The sequence below is a fragment of the Phalacrocorax carbo genome, chromosome 2 (genome assembly GCF_963921805.1).
Source record: "Phalacrocorax carbo chromosome 2, bPhaCar2.1, whole genome shotgun sequence".
Lineage (NCBI taxonomy): Eukaryota > Metazoa > Chordata > Aves > Suliformes > Phalacrocoracidae > Phalacrocorax > Phalacrocorax carbo.
In genome coordinates this window covers 5,381,917-5,400,522 of record NC_087514.1, presented here as the reverse complement: position 1 = coordinate 5,400,522, position 18,606 = coordinate 5,381,917, and the positions used below count along the sequence as shown (strand labels likewise).

General features: G+C 39.6%; 1 protein-coding gene across 9 annotated transcripts in view; it reads right to left on the bottom strand.

Moving 5' to 3' along the window:
• TRAPPC9 (trafficking protein particle complex subunit 9) overlaps nt 1–18,606 on the bottom strand; it is a 534,676-nt gene that overhangs the window by 321,683 nt on the left and 194,387 nt on the right. For all 9 annotated transcript variants that reach the window (XM_064442029.1, XM_064442032.1, XM_064442034.1 and 6 more), the window contains one exon: nt 13,436–13,578. In XM_064442029.1, coding sequence (XP_064298099.1) covers nt 13,436–13,578 — 143 coding nt within the window. The remainder of the gene's footprint in view (nt 1–13,435; nt 13,579–18,606) is intronic.

Below are 18,606 nucleotides of genomic sequence, written 5' to 3'. Positions count from 1 at the left end.
ACCCTCAAGTGGTTAAAGAGCAATTTGCTGAAGATCTGAACTTTTTTTTTTTTTTAGATTTCTTTTAACATGCCACTATCAGTAGGTCTGTGTGGAATTGATGATTCTGAGCTATGATCCGGGTGAAAGTGAAAGTTCCTGGAAATCAAAGAATTAGCAAGAAAACCAAATTAACTATTCATATCAATTTTTAGTACAGGCACACTCACAGAAGCCTGTCCTTTGTGAGACAGGAATTAAAGAACCTATCTCAAAGTGTCAGTAAATGAGATTTGAGAGGCAAATCATAATCATGCAAGTGTGCTAAAGGAACTCCAGTATGATTTTCTTGAATTACTACATATAAGTACAGTCAGCAACCTGTTGCATAAATTCTGCTCTTTATTGGAGAAATTTCCACTGTCATATTGTTTTAAGGATTTTAAGGCAATAGACTAAATCTTAGACCATAAACCCTAGCCTCCATACCAGATAAATTAATCTAAATAAAAAGTATGCAAGCTTTTAAAAACTTAAAACACTCAAAATAATAAATGGATATAAAGGTGATTACATTATATACCATCATGGCCTACTGAAATTTTTGGCTGAGAAATACCAGTCATAAGCCACTGATTCCTGGAACTGGGAAAAAGTATCCCACACTTACCAAATTTCTTCTTACTTTTCCACACTACCAACCACCTCATAGCAGTTTATACAAAATGTTTGGTGGTTTGGAGGGGAAGGAACAGGGTGCGTTACTGGGGAAAAAATCCATTTTGAGTGGATTTTGAGTCCTGTAAGCCCAGTTAAGTAGTTGACAGTTACCATCCATCTCAGAGAAGGCACAGAACTCCAACATTTCCTACAATGTTCGGGGTCAACCAATGGCTTCCTAGTCTTTTAAGAGGTATGGGGTCATCTTGCTGTTACTAGCTCCTGTCTAAAGTTTGGGTCAAACACATCTAAAGTCATTTTGTATTTGGGTGTTTTGATTTTGTGGTTTGTTTTTTTTTTTTTCCTCCAGAACATCAGTTGAAATAGCATGGTATCATCTCACATTAACACACACAAAATTAAACCACCTAGTTTTATTCCATATACATATGGACTTTCAAGCATTTAAGAAAATTATAGGTATTACTACACAGTTTCCCATTTCCACAAAACCCAAATAATATCTTCTTCATCACTCTTCATGGATTATTCTGGAATATATAGGACAGAAGCCAGTGAAACACAGAGACACTCCCTGGTCTGGTAGGGCCCTCTGATTATCACCCACTCTTGGTTGTGCAGGTGGGCAGTGATGAGGTTGTGGAGAGAAGTCCAACAGCAATCAAAAGGGACTTCAGGGCACTGGGGCGACTGGTTGAAGGATCAGGAGCACAGGTAGTGTTTTCCTCAATCCTGTCAGTGGCAGGGAAGAACAATACCGAAACGAACAGGAAAACTAATCTGATTAACACGTGGCTCAGAGGCTGGTGCCATCGGTGGAATTTTGGGTTTTTTTGATTATGGGGAGGTTTATATAGCATTGGGCCTGGTGGTGTCAGATGGAGTTCAGCTGTCTCAAAGGGGGAAGAGGATTCCTACATATGAGTTGGCAGGGCTCATCAAGAGGGCTTTCAGCATGGTTGGAAGGGTGAAGGGGATATAGCCAGGCCCACTAGAGAGGAGCCTTGGGGTGATGTGCCAAGGTTGGGGGAAAACCAATAGCCCAGCTCAAGTGCATCTACACCAATGCACGCAGCATGGGCAACAAACAGGAGGAGCTGGAAGCCATTGTGCAGCAGGATAGCTATGACTTAGTCACCATCACAGAGACATGATGGGATGACTGTCATGACTGGAGTGCTGCAATGGATGGCTATAAGCTCTTCAGAAGGGATAGGCAAGGAAGGAGAGGCTGTGGAGAATTCCGCTACGTTAGGGAGAGGCCAACAAGGCAGATATCCTGCTGGGGGTCTGTTACAGACCACCCAACCAGGATGAAGAGGTAGATGAAGCTTTCTATAAGCAGCTGGCGGAAGTCTCATAATTTGCAGCCCTTGTTCTCATTGGGGACTTCAATTTACCAGATGTCTGCTGGAAATACAACACAGCAGACAGGAAGGAGTGTAAGAGGTTCCTAGAGTGTGTGGAAGATAACTGCCTGACACAGCTGGTGAGTGAGCCTCTCAGGGGAAGGGCCTCACTTGACCTTCTGTTCACAAACAGAGAAGGACTCGTGGCAGATGTGGTTATTGGATGCTGTCTTAGGCTTAGCAACCATGATAGGATACAGTTCTCAGTTCTCAGAGAATTAAGGAGCAGGGTCAGCAAAACCACTACTATGGACTTCCAGAGGGCAGACTTTGGCCTGTTCAGGGCACTGGTTGGGAGAGTCCCTTGGGAGGCAGCCTTTCAAGGGTAAAGGGGTCGAGAAAGGATGGGCATTCTTCAAGAACAAAGTCTTAAAGGCACAGGATCAGGCTGTCCCCAAGTGCCACAAGATGAACTGGTGGGGAAGACGACCAGCCTGGCTGAACAGGGAGCTTTTGCTGGGACTCAGAAAAAAAAAGGAGAGTTTACTACTTTAAGACGAAGGGGCAGGCAACTCGAGAAGAATACAGGGATCTCATTAGGTCATGCAGGGAAAAAATTGGAAAGGCAAATGCCCAGCTAGAACTTGATCTGGCCACTGCTGTCAGGGATTACATAAAATATTTTTACAAATACAACAACAAAAGAGAGCCAAGGAGAATCTCCATCCTCTATTGGATGTGAGAGGTAACATTGCTACCCAAGGGGGAAGCAGCTGGGGATGTTGGTGGACAGGTGGCTGAACGTGAGCCAGCAGTGTGCCCAGGTGGCCAAGAAGGCCAACAGTATCCTGGCTTGTATCAGGAATAGTGTGGCCAGCAGGAGCAGGGCAGGGATGGTGCCTCTGTACTCGTTACTGGTGAGGCCACACCTCAAATCCTGTGTTCAGTCTTGGGTCCCTCAGGACAAGAAGGACATTGAGTTGCTGGAACATGTCCAGAGAAGGGCAACGAAGCTGGTGAAGGGTCTGGAGAACAAGTCTGATGAGGAACAGCTGAGGGAGCTGGGGTTGTTTAGTCTGGAGAAGAGGAGGCTGAGGGGAGACCTTCTCGCTCTCTACAACTAATTCAAAGGAGGTTGTAGTGAGGTGGGGGTTGGTCTCTTCTCTCAAGTCATTAGCAATAGGACGAGAGGAAATGGCCTCAAGCTGCATCAGGGGAGGTTTAGATTGGATATTAGGAAAAATGTCTTCACTGCAAGAGTGGTGAGGCATTGGAACAGGCTGCCCAGAGAGGTCGGGGAGTCACCATCACTGGAGGTGTTCAAAATCGTGTAGACGTGGCGCTTGGGGACATGGTTTAGGAGACACGGTGGTGTTGGGTTGACCATTGGACTTGATGATCCTAGAGGTTCTTTTGAAACCTTAATGATTCTATGATTCTAAGAAAGCAAAACAACTGTATTTGGGGTGGTCACCCTGATACCGAAAGTATGACTTCAAAATCAGATACTCAGACTCGCAGAACTTTGGACTTTGCAAAACAGCTTTGTGTTTGTCAGTGAGCTTAGATAAAGGAACAAGAGAATTCAAGAACTGCATTCTCAAGAACATGGCTTAGAAGGGATGGGCGTGGTGGTTTGACAGTTGGACCTGATAATCTTAGAAGTGTTTTCCAACCTTAATGATTCTATAGTTCTATGATTCTATGAAATACACTATTTCACCACAAAAATCTCAGCTCCCTTATAGCTGTATTCCTATCTCCTCATCATACACCGCCCAAACTACCCACAGCTTTCTCATCAACTGTCCATCCACCACAGTGGGCAGCGCAATGTTTTTGGCTGGCCCTGAGCTCATCCATGCCAACTGGCACAGGGGACAGAGCAGGTAACTGCTGAGTACCCTGCTGCCTTTCCTCGCTAGGACATAAATTAGGATATCTCTTCTCCGTCCAGTTACCAATCTGTAGAAATATATTTAACTCTTCCCTGAAGCTGGCTGAAATTGGTCAAAATATACCTAGGGGAGTGGGGGATCATATAAATTTCATTGCCCTAGGAAATAAAATAAAAAAATATCCATAAAAATACAGTAGACACCTCAAACAAAATATCTTTTCTTTCTTTTCTGAACTGAATGAGATACAGATTATTGCATTATGTTAGAAGTCCAAATTAAATGAAGATGAATTAAAGCTGTATTGGACTGTATATAGACACTAGGATACAGAGAAGTTCTTGAAGGGGTTTTACTGTTCCTTCCATCTGTTATTTTGACTGCTAATAGAAAGGAAATAAGCCTGCGTCAAACAGTTTCAGAGCCTAAGTGGAAGACTACTAAAAATCACAACGTGCAAACATTTTCCATTTCAATGATCTTCCATATATGTCCATGGTGTTTCCTTTAGAAAAATCTACCATAAATTTCATGTTCAAGATTTTCTTTTACAAGTAACACAGAAGTCTATATATCGGAAGGTTGTACAGGTAAAAACTAGAATTATAAGGAAACATTTTCAGTTGATTGATTTATAATCTGCAGGTCTCAGAACAACACGCAAGTTTAAGTCAAGACTCATTTCAAACAATAAAAAATAAGAATTCTTTTTTATTGAAAACTGAGTTAATTCAACAGAGTCTTGAAGATTTGTTGTCTAAATTAATTTCTGTTGTCCTCTCTTGCAGAATTCAGGATATAAGACAAAAGTTGGTGGCATGATTCATCATGCTGTATTTTTAAAGTCTTACAATGACAGTTATGTTTCCAAAAACAGTCACAAAACTGGGGCCATGGGAACTTAAGGCCAGAGACAATTACACTGTGATCTAGAGATTTCTTTCAGGGGTATTGTGATTACTCTTCCAATCCACTCTGAAATGACAGCAGAAGATATTCTTTGGTAACATTTAACACAGCATTAAAACCAGATGCAGCTGCCATGCTCTAATGACGGCTCACTCAGTGAATAATCTTACTGCAGTTCTTTTCCTAGCTTAGTTTTAAAGTCAGTTTAAACAAGAAACACTCGGGGCGGGAGGTGGGGGGGTGGCAAGTTCTCTACATCCTGACTTAGCTCAGTTTCCCCATCAACTGAAATCATGGAGTGTTCTCACATCCATGCTTTTGTTTCCTTCTTTTCCCTTTTCTTTAAACAGGCATCCCTGCTCAAAATGGGACACCGGAAAGTGAAGAGAAGCACTGGCAATGACGACAGGCCATGGCGTGCCAGATGACAACCCTGTTCTCCAAAATCCACTGACAAACACAAAGAGCAACATAGCAAAACAATGATCTGGAGCATCTTTGTTGGTGCTATTGTATTTTCAATAGAGTTTCTTTAATTCAATTTAACGTTGATTAAATTCTCTAAAAATGAAGCTTTGGAGACTAACTTTAGATGATTAAGTCAGATTATCCATCTTATTGTTAAAAGGTCTTTTCACATATTCCAAGAACTGTCCTCATCTGACTTCTCCCAGTTGTAAACCTTTTCAATTATGCTAAATATTCCCAGCACATCTATAACTATTTGCAGATTTATGTTCTCACGTCTTCATGTGCCAAACCGTACATATTTAACATTTTGATCTCAAAAATTAATTCCCTCAATCTGTAAGCTACTTTTTGCTGCTCTTCCATGAACTCACTGCAACATTATACCATTAGAAGCGTTTAAGGTTAGCAAGATGATTTAACTATTGGATGTAACCTCCCACGTGTCATGGGTTCCCACTCAGTAGAATCTATATTGAGCTCAGTGGTGTGTGTACAGATAAATATACTCTAGAAAAACATCCAGTCCTGAAAACATGAGAAAAATGTTTATTAAAACCATTCCTTGACAGATTTTTCCAACGGTTATTAAATCTAATTGATCAAAACGAGAGCTTTATTTGTAGTTGAATTTGCCTGGTTTCCATTTTGACTATTTTTCATTAACAAAACAGTGAATTTAACACTAATTATTTTCTCCATGTAGAAACACCCATTAATTTTAAACAGGTCGTATCTTAGCCTGCCTCCAAACTAAACAGTGCCCAACCAAAAGATTCTTTCTCCACCCTTCAAATTTCTATGATATTCAAACACTGAAATACTGAGGAACAGAAGACGACGAGCAGCTGCCTGTCAGTAGGTAGCTGATTCTCATTCTGAATGTAGCAAATGTGAACATTTAATTTAAAAACTCAGATAGAAAATACCAAGAAGTGTTTCCAAAAACGATACAGAACTCTTCTATTGCCTAACAAAAATGTTTGTTGGAACATGGCCAAAGAAACATGCTGTCTACTCCTTCCCTTGTATGATCTGTAAGTATAACGACCAGGATTTCTAACCCAAACCTGACACTGCAGAAGAGGCTGTCTTGCAATTTATTGTAGCGAAAATGTGGGCAACCATGGAGACTGGAATGGAAATTCTGAAAGTTATGTCTGACTTCATTAAGACCCGAAGTTCTACCCACCAAACTGAGGATCTCCTGAGAACCCTCAACATAGTCAAGATTGTTGTTTTTCAGTCTCCAAACACTTCAGTGAAACCAAGTTGGAAAAACTGGATCCTAACATTAAATACAAAGCAGTGGAAGGTCTCAGACTGGGGAGCACGCTGCGCGCTTTATTATGAACTGATGCCTTCTTTACAAAACTGAAGCATTTCATTAAATGACATACATTAATGGTACAAAGGAAAATTAACTTGAACCTACAGTTACATGAAGTGACAGTTTGAATTCAACAGTGTCAGACCTGCTGCAGTTCTATTTTTTTTTGCCTCTGACTCAATTACACGAGCAGATTCTGAGCCTCTGCACTTGCCAAAAGAGATCTGCAGCTGATGTCTCCTCAGCTGTACGGTGGTTTTAAGACAGGAATAAAACTCCACTGCCTCAAAAAAAATTGTAAAAATTTACCTTGTTCATCATCTTGAATTTGTAGAATTTACACATAAGAATATTCTTACATATCTGGCTTCTGACCCTTCCTGAAGTGACGGCAGCATCCCCGCTGCACTGCAGATTGACTTCATCTGCAAATGCAGACTATCTCACCACCTTTGTAATAAGCAAGACCGAGATTTTCCAACCTTTGTAGATGGCTCTTATTTAAGACAGTATTGTACTGATGGCACAACAGCAAGGGACGCAGGGAGACCAAGGGGCACCTCGCAGCATGCAGAGCACGCCTGTCATGGTTTTAGTTGGGATAGAGTTAATTTTCTTCACTGCAGCTGGTGCAGTGCTGTGCTTTGGACTTAGTATGAAAACAATGTTGATAACACACCGATGTTTTGGCTGTTGCTGGGCAGTGCTTGTGCTAGTCAAGGACTTTTCCAGCTTCCCGTGCTCTGCCGGGGGCACAAGAAGCCAGGAGGGGAGGGGGCACAGCTAAGAGAGCGGATTCAAACTGGCCAAAGGGATGTTCCATATCATGTAATGTCATGCCCAGTGTGTTACCTGGGAGGGGCTGGCAGGGGGAGGGAGGCAGCAATCGCGGCTTGGGGCCTGGCAGCATCGGTCGGCGGGTGGTGAGCGGTTGTGTCATTTGTGGTTTTGGTTTTTCCCCTTTTTCCCTTTTCCATTTTATTATATTCTCATTATTGATATTATTATCATAATCATTATTATTAAAAATATTATTTTTATTGTAATTATTAAACTGTTCTTACCTCAACCCACAAGGTTTTTTTGTGCTTTTGCTCTTCCAGTTCTCTCCCCTGTCCCACAGGGGTGGGGGGAGTGAGCGAGCGGCTGCGTGGTGTTTAGTTGCTGACTGGGGTTGAACCACGACAACGCCTTACTTGAACTCTTACCAAATATGTGGAATGAAGCAGTACTTTTTCTGGCATTTTTTCATGCTCTCTGCTCTTTGAGAAAGGCAATCAGGAAGAACATCCAGTGCCCGCTAAAACTGGCAGATAATGCCTTTGAGAGAACCAGCATGTATAAAAGAGATAGTTCAAGACAATCTAGCTAGCACAAGCTTCAACAGCAGACTTTCTTAGAGTTAACAGTATGTCAAAATGAAGAGGTATATCCTATGAAACCGTCAATAGAACATTTCCCTTACACTGCACCATTAGCATCAGATCTCCACTGGCAGTCTAAGATCAGATCATCAGATCTTTGCTGGCAGTCTATAATCTGCTGGTAACTGAACTGTTTGGAGGCCTGGAATCACACCAGCACTTTTAGGGCTACGACATTATAACAAATCAATTAACATGGTATGCTCAGTTACAGAAGACAATAAATACAGTTTTACTATATACATTTATCTGCATTTTATGGTAAATAAACACTGAAGCAAGTAGATCCCTGAAGCCCTCTAAGACTTCAGTGATCTGCAGGTCAGTGAGCTGTAGGTCAGACTGGGAAAACTTTCAAGATTAACTCATTATCTCTTATACCTTATACCTGGGCTGCTTTCCTATGTTCTTGATTATGCATGACGGGACAATCAGCTTCGGGCAAGCACAAACAAGCAGAATCAAGGATTACAGGTAACATGATCAGCAGCAAACAATTTCCCAGCACAAGGCTGTTCCGTCAGTCTTTTCGGATGCAGGTAGCTGAGTGAGCATAGGTTGATATACCCAGTGAAAAACCTCAAAGCAGATTACGTCCATTTACTGACAGAACATCATCTCTTCCGACAGCAGAGCTACTCTTTGAATCAGAATTAGGCAACAGATTAGGCACTGCAGCATCTAAAGGGCTGCATCAAGCTAACCACGGATGCCTCTACAGACCAGCACAGATAAAGGTCAAAAGGACCTCTTGTCGGGATTAAATGCATCTTAAGATATTCTGAAGATGCAGCTAATGAAACCTCTCCTTATAAAGCAGAAACCTGTGCACAAGTGGAAGACATAAGTTGGCTACATGTTTATAAAAACAAAACACAAACCAAAATCCCCAGCTGTTTCAGTGATATTTCCAATGCATATCTGCTCAAGCAGCTAAATAAGAGAGACCTGGACAGGCTGGAGAGCTGGGCCGAGGGGAACCTCATGAAATTCAACAAAAGCAAGTGCAAGGTCCTGCCTCTAGGGAGGAACAACCCCAGGCACCAGTACAGGCTGGGGGCTGAAACACTGGAAAGCGGCTCTGTTGAGAAGCACCTGGCAGTGCTGGTGGGCAGCAAGCTGACCCTGAGCCAGCACCGAGCCCTCGTGGCCAGGAAGGCCAACAGTATCCTGGGGTGCATTAAAAGGTTATCCTCCCCCTCTGCTCTGCCCTAGTGAGGCCACACCTGGAGTACGGCACCCTGTTCTGGGCTCCCCAGTTTAAGGAGGACAGGGAACTACAGGAGAGAGTCTAGCAGAGCTACCAAGATGATCAGGGGGCTGGAGCATCTCCCTTATGAGGAAAGGCTGAGAGACCTGGGTTTGTTCAGCCTGGACAGGAGACAGCTGAGGGGGGATCTTATCAATGCATATAAACATCTGAAGGGTGGGTGTCAAGAGGATGGGGCCAGACTCTTTTCAGAGGTGCCCAACAACAGGCCAAGGGGCAATGGGCTGGAACACAGGAAGTTCCACCTCAATGTGAGAAAAAACTTCTTCCCTGTGCGGGTGCCAGAGCAGGGGCACAGGCTGCCCAGAGAGGCTGTGGAGTCCCTTCCCTGGAGACATTCAAACCCCGCCTGGACGCGTCCCTGTGCCCCTGCTCTGGGTGTGCCTGCTCAAGCAGGGGGTTGGACGAGATGATCTCCAGAGGTCCCTTCCAACCCCTACCATTCTGTGATTCTGTCAAATACAGATTAAGTTTGAAAGACTTTTACATAAACCATAATCTTTAAGTTACATGGGGGGAGGGGTGGGGAGTGATTTCATTAACTTTTTTTTTTTTTCAGTGAATTCCTAAGGGAAGAATCGATGTTCAAAGTTTATTATTTTGCTTTTACTTCTTAAGCCCAGCAGCTAGTAAGCTATTGTTTTTTACTTTTGTTGAGGTAAAATGTAAAACAAAAAGAATAAAAACATAACAGAAAGGGGAAAAAATTGAATCCAGAAAATGAAAGCAGTGATAACTTTCATTTTGAAATGACAGCTGAGAGGTAAATTATAAAATACAGTTTCTCATAATGGCTAAACAAAAATAGCTCAGTGCCTCAGATAGAATTTAAGCAATGAAATCTCAGCTGTAAATCAAAAGGAAATCAGATTCAAGATTTTAACTGAGCAAGTAAAAGTACATAATTTGCTGACATCGAGTCTCAGGTATTGGTAGAGATGATCAACAATCAAAAAACACATTTTGTTTTATTTAATGATAAATATTTATCCTTAGCAGATTGGAATATGACATAATTCCACTATTTTTCACTCTCAAACGTAATATCGAATGACACATGACTTCTGATAGAGAATGAACACTGGGAAGATCAGGAGCAAGCAGTGGTGTTACTGATCACTAAAGCTAATAGTATAGAACAAACAGCAAGAGATAAGAAGCACTTAAACGCAAAATGCAGTCATGACTTAGCAGACAATATATACCTAACATAACAAAGAAAATATCCAAATAGCCTTTTGACAGGCCTTGCTATAAAACATTTCTGAAAGAAATTTAAATATTACAGTGTTTCCCCCCAACTCAGTAAAGCTTTTTGGCACTCTAATTAAAAGCAGTCATATCTTTAACTACATCTCCAATCAGCAAATCACTTAAAATAAAGTTTCCACTGACTTAAATGCTGATCGGTATGATGAACAGGCAAAGAATGAAGCAAATGCATACAATATGAGTTGAAGCACTTGGCTGAGTTGGAGCCACTACATATAGCACCTGCTCCTGTAAAACTTGTGAAACAGTACACAGCTGAACAACGCAGAAACTCTTCCCTTGAATTAGCCCCTCAACCTATTTTTAAAGATTTTAGGATTAAATACTTTCCCCACATAGCAAATTCCTGAGAATAGATGGACAAGGCAGGTGTACAATAACCTTGTCTTACACAAAACACAGCCGGGGAAACCTAGCACAAAAAGCCAGCTTACCAACAAGAGTTTCAAATAAAAGCATCATGTTGCATCTGAAGCTTTTAGGGAAGGCTCGCAGCTTCACACCCAAGCTGCTCTGTGACTACAGGAAAAAAACTGCAGCGAACCAAAGAGCAGGCGTGCTGTCCATTTAGAAGTGTACATAGAGTGCAATGGACATTTTTGACACTGAATGAAGAGGACTATGCATGCAAATAGCAAGTGCAAACTGAGTATTTTAACCCATATAATGATTCTTCTTGAAAACTATTTAAGACAGATGCTGTGATACTTCCAGGCTGATAAAGAGACATCGCTTTTTAAACCTTGAAAACCTTACAAAAGCCAAAGAATGTGCCACTGCAGGGATGAAACTCTGAACATCATTAATAAGGTTCCTGGGTCTTTGCAGACAGCTGTTCTGGATACTGTGTTCTGACTTTTCAGGTAGTATTAGATTCCCTTTACTAGAACAGCTCTTAAAAGAATAAAAAGATGCTTGCTATGCTACACTTTCAAGAAGTGAAATGCTTGACAAACCTGCTTACCAATAAAGCCACACAGTTTCAGGTCTCTTGTATAAGAGCTGGACACAATCTACGCATTAAACAAAATTCAGTTTGAGACAATCTTGTCTCATTTTAAAATATTTTTTTACAAAAGCTATTTCAGTGCTCATTATCTTTGCATAATCTAAATTTCTCTCATTATATGCAAAGGTCATTATTTACTGTATTACCTGCTGTGAAAAACAGATACTGGTCCTCTTGGCTGTGCCATTTATGTAACTAAAAACTTAAGTCCTCTGTCAGTCCTCCCTTTGGCTTCAGCAAGACCAAGAGTTTCTTTAAACTTATGCTTTAGCATAAGTCACATTTATCACTCTTCTTGCTCTAGACTTTCTCTACTGTCCATTTTTCTTTACCTTTCTCTAAGTTCAAGCTCCAAACTAGATATGGTAACTTTGCTTGAGGCTTTACTTCTTTTTTTCACAGAAACAAAACAAACACTTCATGTTTTGCAAGCTATGCTGCTGTCCATCCATCTTTTGGCATTTTTGCAATGGTACGATACTGGTGTCTTATTTCTTTCCTTTGAAAATTAAATATACTTCCAGTATCTCCTAGACTTATATTCCCTTCTTGCTTATCTTTGGGTTTTATTTCTGAAGTCTGACACAAAAAAAGGCCCTAGGACCAGCAGGAATCTCTTGGATCAGTTAAAAGTTCACTCTCAATTATTATTATTAGTAGTAGTAGTACATAATTGCACTGTAATTTCAAACTTTAATAATTCCAAACTTTAAACCAAGCAAAATGCTTGCCCCCACTATGTGCACTGGCTTTCTTTTCACTAATCCTGCTACTTTGGCAGTCGGTAGCTGATTATTACATAGAGATTTTTAATAAAAGCATATTCCTGTCCAATTCATAGCAATTTTTCCTTGTACTAACTTAATCCTTCATCTAAAAGAGTACTTCCTGCTCCTTGATATTTACACCTCAGAAGTACTCATGCACTGAAACAAAGTCTATTCTCAATCTTCCTTCTTCCCAGCAAACTCAAGCTCATTTATTCATCTTTTGAATGACAGCTATTCAAAGGTCACCTCTGGAAGTGCCAGAGTTTGAATACAGACCAAATATTTAAAGACTGTAGAGCATTTAACTACTAGCACAGGTGAACTTACATTAACAAGTACTTGTTGATTAAGGATTGGTAAAATCATTAACTTCCAGAATTCATTTTTGCAAAAGCTGCTTTGCTTAAGCAGTATGTAAATAAATATAAAATGAATTTTTAAAAAAACAGAATAGGAACTGTGTATTTAGCAGCAAATATTTTATCAAAACAAATAGTTATTAAAACTGATTTCACTCAGTTGCTGATGAATTTTAGGCAATCGGAATTTAGTAGTTATGGCATTTGACCACCATCATGCGTTGCCATGATTTTTAAAGCTCACTACGATATGTGAAACTACTCTGTGGCTTACAAGAGAAAGCTAGCACCAGAGGAGAAAATGATTACAGTTTATTCCTCACATCCAAAGACAATCATTTACATGTGCATTTTGGGTAAGATTCTGTTAGACAAACACAGAACAATGTAATGCACAAGACAACAAAGCAACGATGAGATATATAGAAAGAAGTAATCAAATTTTACAATAAACAAGAGATATCCTGTACCTGGTAAAATAAACCACCATGAAAAGATGTTTGAACCTCACAAATCATCCAACGCACATGGATTGCTTTAACCATAGTCTGCAGTTAAAGGAGGCTAAACTCCTAACCAAGGAATTTTGAAAAGTTGTTCACATAATTCTTTACCTGCATGTTGCTGATGATATTGAAAGCTTCCAGCATGGTCTTCAAGTTACAGCCGATATAATAGAGACAATGAGTCAAATATACGAGTCAAAACAAGGCTTACCTTGTTGCTGGAAGTGTGCTGACACGCGTAAAGAAAACGGATGGCTCTACTTCTATGTGAAGGCCTAGTGAAAGGTTCCTGTAATATCCTTCAATGTGTCCTGGTCCACCAGAGTACTTAAAATTCAAAATGGCTTCCAGCGTCTAGGGAAGTACAAGTAAATTACTCATTAGTAATTTCATTACTGTGCATTTCACAAGTTCAATTAAATCAGACCATAGAAGTGATTACCAACAAAGTTTTTACACCCTGAAGAATCTGCCTTCCTAACCCATCCGTTCTATTATCTCAAGAAAAAAAGGCAATCTAACAAATAACTGCATCTTATGCAGTTGCTTTTTTTCCTAATCCTTTCAAAAACTAAGGGGTACAGAATAAATTCAGCTGGAGTTCTCTTCATATAATTCCTCTCCATAATACACAGAAAAAAAAATATGAGCTTATTTTTGCTTAGAAGAGTTCAAGGTTTATTAAATTACATGCTCTTTCATACTCTTGAAAAATATTCAGCACTTTATTACCTTCAAAATCAAACAGAAAACCTTTAAAGTTTTTGAGCGTGGACAGATAATGATTATACCAAACTAAAAGCATCTGGTCTCTTAACAAGTCACTGTAAACATACGCTCATTGCCATTAACTAACAGATTAAAACAATTGTTGACTAGATCTAGTGCATGAACCTTGTCTGTATTTGATGTTCATTTTATAAAACATGATTGGTTAGCAAATATTAAAAATGAGGATGATTCTTTAGCATTAGTCTTACGCACTCACTACTCCAAGTAGTACTGAGCCTTTACTTCTGTGATGAAATTTTGGGCTCTGTGTCTTTTCCTTAACAGACAGCAGGTGGGAAGCTTCCCAGCATACAAGTGCCCACATCATCATCAGTGTTCAAGCTCAGAACAAACCTTTGATTCATCCAAAGAGACTACACACCACTTCTTCTTTCATTATATTCCTGAAATATAATTCTCTGGAAGCAAGGCGAGAATCTGGGAAGCGTCACTGGATTCTTTCTCAGCTCCTTCTCCAGCCCCCCGTCACCTGCTATGGCCAAGTCTCAGAGCAAGGACAGGTAGAGACAGACCTCTACCCTAACATTGGACATTACAATATTACACTGAAGCCTATGCCTAGAAGGACAGAGGTTTCTTAAAAAAATTTAGAGGCAATGCCTATATCCTCTTGGGTTAGCTTTTAGCTCATTTTTTATGTTTAAAAAAAAACCCAAACAAACAAACAAACCAACCCACCCCAAACCCCAAGACAACAACTTATCCAGGAAGCCAATTATATTTATCAGATGTCATCAATCCTCAGACTGTTAAAAGTACTTTCCCTTTCAATTGAAGATTTATAAAACATTTTATGAAACATGTTCATTTTATTCATAAGCTCTACCGGACAATCTAAGGATTTTCTAGATTTTCTAACTTACAAAAATATTTACGTTTGATACCATTCTCTTTCTAAGTCTGGCTGAAGGAACAGAAACATGGATACAATCAGTTTCTTAAAATAGCCACAAACCAGCAATTTAAAGAATACCAAAATCCAAAGTTTAATGCTGTATGTTTAATACTGCCTGTGTGCACTTAAATGTTTTGCCTATTTCCAGTTTTCTTTTAAGAAAAGTGCCCTAACTCCAACTCCTAATTTAGTTTCATTAAAATTCATGAGAGTCACCTTATAATACAAATAAAAACCTTCACTGGGAGCTCTGGACATACCATCTACTCTGTTTATGTCAATTCCTAATCTGTAGTTAATGAACTCCAGTTTATGATATGTCAGGAAAGCTAATCAATATTAAATACCAAAATAAAGAAGTGCAAACCCATTCAACACATACTTCATTCTAATTAACTAGCTGGACCATTTAATAAAAATCAGAGCTAAACTCCACAAGTACAGGGATCTGACACTACTTACATCGTAATGTGAGAATGGACTTCAGTTGCAATTAGGTGGTCTGTGAAAACCCCAGCTATGTATGTTCTGCATTATTGCTGTAACACTCAGTATCCTGCTTGGGAAAGCTGCTGTGACATGGATCCATGGTTTATTCTACATAGGGCCATGGCACACGGCTGCATCATTAATGAGCCCAGTCCCGTATAAAGGCAAATGTAATAAATGTTGGTTTGAAAGGTCATGGAGCATTATCATTCCAGATGCAAAACCCTTCGTAACATCCAACTCCAAATGAAAACCCTCCAGAAAAAGGCTAAATAATACAACCATTACATGCCGTTGATGAGCAGGAAGGTTTAAGGGCATCATCATAACCTTGATCCCTGTTGTAGTGAGGAGTTTGTCAAACAAAACTTGCTGGTGACCCTGTGTGTCCCCCACCCCATGGTAGAGGTTGGGGAAAAGAAACCTGATGGTCTGCTATTAATCTAGACAACAGGAGAACATCTCTTCTCACCCAAAATGTAAGATCTACCTGGGGATGTTTAATACTAGAGACGTAAGAGATTTTTAATATCTCTGAGAACCACAGAACGTCCAAACCTTTGTTTTTTTCTCTGGCTTCTTAGGAACATACACACATGCACAAAGTTAAAACATGAGGCAGACTCTACATCAGGAGTGTAGGCATATGTGTAAGGGGGGAGCACGACTGAAGGAAACAATTTTTTCAGGAGCCTTCAAGTGATCGGAGAAAGCTTTGTTGCTTAGGATTCATATAATGTGAACAGGATATAAAAAAAAACCAAATTCAATCTCCTTTAAACCCCTCTACACTCACATACCTTGAAAAAGACTGCAAGTACAATATGAAAGATTGATTTTCTATCTTTAGGATAGAAAAAAAATCCTACGATTTCATGAGCTTACAAAGCTCCAACTTAAAACAATCTACCACTCTCTCCCACAGCACCTGCAGAGAAGAACGGTCCAAATGATACAGCCCCCGATTTAAATAATGTTGTAAACTTACTCCAGTGGCCTTGTTGAACCTACACAAATAACAGACTGATGGGCAGATTCTATTCATCTTTACAAATACCAATAGAATTTATTAGATTTCACCAAATTGCATCACTGCAGACCAAAAAGAAATGTCAGGTTGTCACTACGAACATAACTTTGCCTGCGGATGATCCATAAAAAAGCAAAGGAAGGAAGGAAGGAGTACACTGGCCTCTCGGGGCAGGCAGCCAGGAAAAGCAGCCTATTGTTAACCAAACACATCTGGAATTCAGAACATCTGTGGACTAGGGGGAAGAACCTTGCTTTTCAGCAGATCTGCATTCTGGAATCTTAACAGAAAAAAATACGTTTAACCTATAGGATGACTTTGGCATGATATATTTTTTACTACTTCATTGGTCCTTCCGTCTATTGATGAAGAAAAGGAAACAACAGAGTTCCTGAGTGTAAGTTCCAGATGACAAGACTCAACCAATGGCACCAGACACTAATACCACCTACTATATTGACAAGAGATGTTTTACAGATGAACTATCAAAAAATTGCCATTTTGGTTTCTCTCATGCGTTTTGTCCTCAAACATATTTTCCGCATAGTGTAGGTACCAGTATTTTTAAAAAAAAAATCATTCTCTCCAGCCTGCTGGGGAAATCCCTCCCATATTCACTTTCATAACAGAATTAAATGCAAAATTAGAACTTTTTGTAACATCACGCCACTAATGAAAAGCAAAACATTTGGCATTAAAATTTCCTACCTAAATGACGACTGTTAGTCCCCTCTTGCCAATCCCTCAGCAGTGACCTTGTCTGAATAGTAACACCTTTCATATACTGATTTTAATTACCAATTACAGTCTACAACTCAGATCAATTATTTCTACTGAACTACTACTATAGTACTTCCTACCCAGAAGCAGAGAGTAAAATCTAAAGAGTATTTCCAAACAGTTCTACAGAATATCACTATTTTCGCAGAGGCTGATTGAGAACAGATCTCCCCAAAACCGCTAATGACTCAAGAAACATGTAACTGAAGGGGGAAGGAGCAGTGATTAAGGGGATTTCGCATGCTGGGGAGTTAAATATAGTGCTCAATCCTTTCTGTAGGCTTGTTCTTAAGTAAGGGGGTTGACTGACTACCAGAGTCAAGAAGCTTTACCCCAAAAAAGTGTTTAAAGTTACGTATAGCAAAGAACACTATTTCAGTCAAAAAATTGGCTTAGACCGAGAACTTGTTAAGGTAACTATAACTCAAGGATATAAGAATCCACCTGCAGAGATAGAATTGTTACATGCTGTATGTAAAGGCAGATAATCATTCCATAGAACACCACAAAATATTAGCTTAACCTAATATTAGCAACTCCCATAATCATACTGGTTTTTAAGAAAAAATCATTCAAGATACAAAAAAGGTTAAGAGTCATTTTCTTTTAAAAATCAGGAATAATTACTGAACAGCAACATTAGATATAAACAACAAAGAAACCCCCAACAATGAGAACGATGCACACAGTAGGTGAATTAGTAGTCAGAAAACTCAAATTTATAGTGATAGATTGTTAATGAGTAAACAATCAATATTCGTATTGATTGATAAAGTTCATATACTTTCCCCTTCACTGCTGAAAAATAGTTTTATGCATCTACATTTTTGGTTTTGTAAAATTTACACGGTTGGAAAAAGTTCAGGTCAGAAGCTCATGGGTTTAATTCTTACATCATCTATTTTGCTGAGTAGATTTGTTTCTTTATTCTTTGTTTCTTTACTCCTAAGCAATTTTACTAGCAATAGCAATAACTCTGATTTTATCCCTCTGCGTATCTTGCTACTGGAAGAACCAGAAGATTCTGTTTTATAATATTTCTTCTTACAGTACTGCATCACCACACATACTGCATTTTGTGTTTCAGAAAGCAACGCAAGATTTTGTCCTCATTTTTTTCCCAAAACTGGAACGTTAATTTATGAAATGTTTATTATCAGTGTTTTCCATAATTAAATTAACAATTTATACTTTGTAACAGAGGCTCACATACACTGCATTTTCAGATCTATCCTAAATTCCCTTAGTACAGTAAAAATGACACTAAGTAGATCTCAGCATTTAAAATACAAGACGAAATGCCAGTACTTAGCTACAGGCAGTTTGCTCCTGAGACTCTGCAGATACTGACTGCAATAAATGTACAGAAATACCAGAACACATCATCGTAGGCTGC